The 6,000-nt window shown below is 42.2% G+C and overlaps 1 protein-coding gene across 1 annotated transcript in view; it reads left to right on the top strand.

The window, feature by feature from the left end:
• The first annotated feature begins 1,276 nt into the window (after positions 1-1,276).
• LOC145403964 (uncharacterized) overlaps positions 1,277-6,000 on the top strand; it is an 81,346-nt gene continuing 76,622 nt past the window's right edge. Inside the window, exon 1 of the mRNA XM_080275564.1 lies at positions 1,277-1,792. Within this exon, the coding sequence (XP_080131690.1) occupies positions 1,277-1,792 (516 nt within the window). The remainder of the gene's footprint in view (positions 1,793-6,000) is intronic.

Raw genomic sequence — 6,000 nt, 5'->3', positions numbered from 1 at the left:
CACACAACACACCCTCTAACACCAACCAATAAATCTTTTAACCCCTTCAGTACGCTGATGTCCCCGTGTTGACCAAATACGAAAAGGAGATGGATGATTGGTGGCAGAAGTCTAGCCATGTATATCTATTGCCAAATCCCTTAATCTCGTAAGGGGTGGCCACAAACAAATCGCCTCCACATCGCACTGTCTTCAGCCACTTGTCTGCCCTCCCTTCAGCTCATACCTCCTCTCTCATATCTTTCCACTCCATGCCTCCACTTCATCCATAGTCTCCTCCTCACCCTCTCTACCTTACTCACATGCACTCTTCTAGTCAGTCTCTCAGTCTCCATTCTCTCCACATGACCAAGCCATCTCAGAGCATACCTCAACATTTTCGGTCATAAATGTGCATGTGAGGAAAAAAATGAATGTTTACAGGCTATGGTCTAGTTTATTTAGTACAATGCTGGTATCTTACGTAGTTAATATTTTCTACCTCTGTTCCTCTCTTCCTGTTTTTGGATCAAACCCACCTCACAGAATATAGCTGGATATCGGTTATGATCATGATTAGTATTATGGAAGGTGCTACTAGTTATCATTTTTTTTTAATGCAAAGTATTTTCTGTCGACTCAGTAAATAATAACACTGCAAATATCACAATGTTAAGAAGTTCGGTTATCTCCACTCTAATATTGCTTCATTTGTCTTCATCCCAACCCAGTATCCCACATTCACACGGGATCGGGAGATCAGAGCATGGCTGTCTGGTCACACTGAACATACAAATTAGGGGGGAAAAAAACAAAAAAATGGAAGCCCCACGTACAACAGATAACCCCCCTCCCCCTTTCGCCGCGGGGTCATGATTCTAAACGCCAGTTAAATTTTAAAAAATTCTATCATGAACATTAAAGGTAAACCGCATACCTAATCAGATTGCACCATGTGCAGAGTTCAGTTCAAAACTGTAAGAGACAGTTGACTGCGAAACCGTCGGCCCATTAGTGCCAGGGTTCGGCTCCTGGTGCGGGCAGCTGGTGTCAACCGACTCAGGTGTCTATCCGCTCTTTGTGGGGTGGTAGGTAAAATGAGTTCCTTGGGTAGCACCTAGGGGAGGTAACTGTGGTAATCTGGGTAATGCAGTTAACAAAGTTCATTTCAAAGCTGTAGGAGAGGATTTCTCTTTGATGAACAAAATAATCTGGTGTTTGGTTAGCTAAATCACTTTAGTACGTCCTCAGTAGCAGAAGAATGAACGTTATCATTTTCTTTCCTCACAGTCGCCACATGGAGGAGGTGACCCCTTCGGAGGAACAGCCGCCACTGTATGCCTCGCCAGTCCACCACCTTCAGTTCCAACAACCACAGTCCCCACGCCACCAGTCTCTCATCGCCCACCACCACCAGCTCCTCCAGCAGCATCAGAAGCTCCGTCAGCACATACAGCAGCAGCAACAACAGCAACAACATGGGGAACATGAAATGAAGCATCTTCTTCAAGAACCGCAGGACTCAAAGCTCCGAACGGATCTGAATCTCCAGCTGCCCCAAGAACATGTTGCGATAAAGCAGGAGGAAAGTGAACAACCAAAGCCACAGCAGGAGGCGGAGCAGGAGGAGGAGATAGATGTGGAAGAAGTGGACCAGGAGTGCCAGTACGCTAAGACTGTGGGCGCGGTGAGTCACGAGGTGGACTTCAGGTTACCCATCACCAGTATCTACCTCAAACACTGCTCCGCCGCCATGAACAAGTACCACAACAACAACTTCCTCCATAATGACTTCAATTACAACCCGTGGAAGGTAAGTGGATAGACAGAAATTCCAGTAAAACGGTAGCAGTGAAATTAATATTTTTCCATCCAGGTGTTGGTTAGTGGGCAGACACATATCCCATTAAACGGTAGCAGACAACCACGTATTCCCTCAGTCGAGGTGCAGAGACCTGAAGCTAAGCTACCGCAGGCCATTATATTTAACCCTTTCATTACAATGACATTGTTTTTTAAAAGTTTTTATTATTGGTGCTGCCAGAAGTTATATTCAACTCAGGAGAGCCCCCTGACAATGAAGGGGTTAATGAAGGCTGTATGTAACCCATCCAATTCGAAAATTTTATCCTATGCCAAATATCGTCGTCTGAGCTAAATACATTCGTCAGGAGATAGCAGTAATATAATGCAGATGACATCGAGATGGAGTAAATGATATCCAATAATTTAATGGATGAAGTTTTTAAGATGTCTGGTGGTGTTGTGGCCTAAAACAAGAATTAAGTTCATATCCTGAACACATTGATTTCAGTCCCTAATAAGTCGCGTTATTTGAGGATGACCTCGACGAAACTGTCTTAAAATTTTTCTTGCTAAGTCAACATCCTGTCACCCATTCTCTTCATTATACTCTCTTTCGTCTTCTCGCTGTTAGTAGTCTACCCCTCCTTTTCTCTTCAGCCATACTACCCATTTTTTTTTTTTCTTGCTTTGTTTTTACTAGACTCATATACCTTACTGCTCCATCTTGTTCCTGGTCTACCTCTCTTTCTTCCAACTTGCTTCACCAGTTCCCTTATCGCTTCACTCCCCCTCCCCCTCCTCCTTCCACTGGACTGCTTTACCTTGTCCCTTCACCTTGCTGTTGGTCTACTTCGCCTTCTTCTCTCATATATTCGCCCAGCATATCTCATCCCCTTGATCTTGGGGTGCCCCTCTTTCTCCCTCCAACCTACCCCAGTATCAAAACCCTGTCTATCCACCCTCTTAGTTTACCTCTTCGTCGTCCATCTTGCCCCTCCATACTTTGTCTCTCTACCTTTCTTTTTCCTGTTCTGCAACCTCATCTACCTTGTCTTTGTACCTTGCTTTTGATTTACTTCTTTTTCCAATTTGGGCAAACCCTACACTGTCCCTCCATCTTGTTCCTGGCCTGCATCTCATTGTCCTAATCACACACTTTCAGCTACCAAATCCCTATACCCTTTTGTTGCTCTGCCTCTCCTCCTTATACACTCCTCTGCCTTTTCCCTCCATCTGGTTCTTGGCCTACCTTCCCTCCTCCAAACCACATCACTCTCACACGTCGCAGAATCCGAGAATCATAAGGCATAATGACACTGCCCTGACTAATTACTGTCTCGTTGGTCGCACAAGTTACCGGTTCATTGAGCTTGTACAGAACACTACCGCTGTGTTTGACCTGCTGAATCCGATGGTGTGTTATTCATTTGATTCATGCTGTCTTCAGACCATTCTCGTCACCTTAGGAGAGAATTCTCGAAACGGTGTTAGACGTGATATTCGTCATTCCCACTCATTACAGGAGGTCTTCCTTAAATTGGATAGAATCGCCTTGATTAAAACGAAAATTACGTCATCGGAGTAGTTAATAGATTTTCTCCCACTAGTCGATAAAGTATATAGGCTACTTCATCCTTAAGTGTAGCATAGATTACCAGGCTGTAATTCCAATCGCTAATGTAGGAAAAGATCGTTTCAGTTCAAACGGTGCCTTTAAGATTTCAGGTAAAGTTACATGGTACTGCCTGGCATGGGTAAGTATTTATTTTTTCATTAAATTTTGCAGCATTTATCAGTGTTTGCTTTCATTTAATATCCTTGGTCTTAACTTGGTCCACGTGTAGGCTACTATGCCAGGAATCGAATCCTAGACTATCAAATGATGATCAGCCACTTGATTTTTCCAGTGACACTACAGGTGTGTAGTTCATTCTTATTCTTATTTTGTGCAGGGATATTGCTGAAAGTAGTTTGCGATTTAAATGAACATAATTCGGCTTTGCAGTAGTATCTCACACAGAATACGATTTTTTTTAAGGATCCGTTGCCGTTTCTGGAAGAATAAATCATAGTTACGACAGGAAAAGTAACGCAAATTGTGAATCTCAGCCTAGAACTCTCTGTATACCTGCTACAAGAGCGACGCCTTCAGCATATGGTCACCTGAGGGCAAGCTTTCCTTATAACCGTAAGGAAAAATTTACCTTGATCTATAAACTCTTAGGGCTGGTTGTATATTTGGGGGACGCGAAATCCAATTTTGTGCCAGCGAGAGCAAGGAAGGTTGCAAGGAGCCGCCGACAAAATTTCTTCATGAATCCGTCATGAAAACGTGAAAGACCTTCACCGATTGGATATACTGCCAAACAAACCAATATGAAAACGATTAAATCTATTCATGTTATTATATCAAGCTGGTATATTCAGCACCTTAAAGATAGCAAAATATAGGTAGGTGGCAACTCCTTCCTCCATAGGCGGACTTGAGCTTCCGCTAGTGTCGCTCAGTGTGGTTGCGTCGTGCGAGGGGTTGGGTGTGTTGCTCCGAGGTGCTATATTTAATAAGAGATAAACGTAACTTTATGGTAATTAGTGTGTTCCACTCCCCGTCGAGAATGGTGGAGCTGAAAACTTTGAGAGGAAACTTAAAGAACTTTATATGTTTATTGCATTGACCCAATGTACATTATGTAAGTTTATATAGGCAAGTTCATAGCTATATATTGTTCAACGATTATAATAGCGCAACGAAATGGCTCACAAACGTAAGACTCCAAGCATGGTGAAGGTGAGTTTAATATAATGTTTCTTGAAGTGCATGAAGTTTGTGATATTTGGCAGCATCTCAGCATGGCCTGTTAAAACCCACTCCCTGCTATGGACGAAATTGGGTTTTTCTGGTAGCGAAAACAAGACGGTGTTATTCAGCTGAGAGAACTAGCAGTCGTAGGGTTAAATGCAATGAAAATTCGCCCCATCGCTGCCGTGCATACAGTGTAGGATTTAATTCAGCTCGGCAGTCATTTAATTCAGTTAAATGCCTGCTGTGCTCAGCTGAACGGACTCTAACATTCATGGTTCAAAACCATCTTACAGCTACACACACACACACACACACACACACACACACACACACACCAAGCGATCTTGTTCAGTTGAGGGAAATCCCAGCAGTCAAGGGGTCAAGTCCCTTATTCAGCACCTGTCTAGGCCCAAAGGCTGACCTGTTTAAACCATATTTAGGAGTAAGATGAGATATTTGGTCTGGCTGCCTTTAGATTACGGTTTTTTACGACAGTATATAGATAGACAGATAGATAGATTGATACCAGTATTTTTTACTTGGTTTAATAGACACTGAAAAGTTTTAAATCAGTGCCCATTAACCCTTACTGTGATTGTTTATCATGTTACTGGCATACAGACAGTTTTAACAGCTTAGTCCAGAAGCGGCGTCAATTAATCCTTACAGTATGCTTTATTTCCTTGTTAACTCCGTATAACTTTAGTCAGCTTAAAGGTCTTTCGTCCTCGTTACTGCCGTCATCCTCTCTTATGTCCTTATATCACTGAAGGTTGTAGCAGGTCATTTACAATACATACCGGTCCTTTAGCACTGTTAATTCAAAACTTATGTTCAGCTCCATGTCGTAACATAACTCCATCAAGACGCATTTTTTCCGTGATATTTTTGCTACATGACATTCAGCTTAGGAAAGACATCGTACTGAAGAGGTTATTAAGGAAGGCCATGTCAAACCCCCCGTTCAATTTGTCTCACCGAAGCTAAGTATGCTTTGAATATACAGTAGTAGGAATAAAATACAAATACGCCATCGTAGTGAAGTGGTTAAGTCTAATGTAGGAAGGCCAAGAAAAGGGAGATATATTCTCCCAATACCTTACTGCAAGAATATACAGTGTATATATATATATATATATATATATATATATATATATATATATATATATATATATATTTACGAGAGAAAGTCTGTGAAAACTCGTTCTCCGTAACCATAGCAACGACACAGCCTCAGTACCAACAGTGCCCATAAATATCGCTATCGTTTTTGAGCCAATATTCCATCGGTTATCGCAAATAGGTTTCATGCAGCGCGTGTAGTCATGCGGTATTTCAAACCAGAAGTGTCTGAAATAAGTGAAGATTTTGCGTAATTGTTCACGGTGCAGACAAATTGAGTACATTAAAGT

Source organism: Coenobita brevimanus, chromosome 62, assembly GCF_032717465.1.
Source record: "Coenobita brevimanus isolate Jiangsu-jjx chromosome 62, ASM3271746v2, whole genome shotgun sequence".
Classification (NCBI taxonomy): Eukaryota; Metazoa; Arthropoda; class Malacostraca; order Decapoda; family Coenobitidae; genus Coenobita; species Coenobita brevimanus.
The sequence above is the reverse complement of the archived record's forward strand: the minus strand, read 5'-3'. Positions and strand labels throughout refer to the sequence as shown.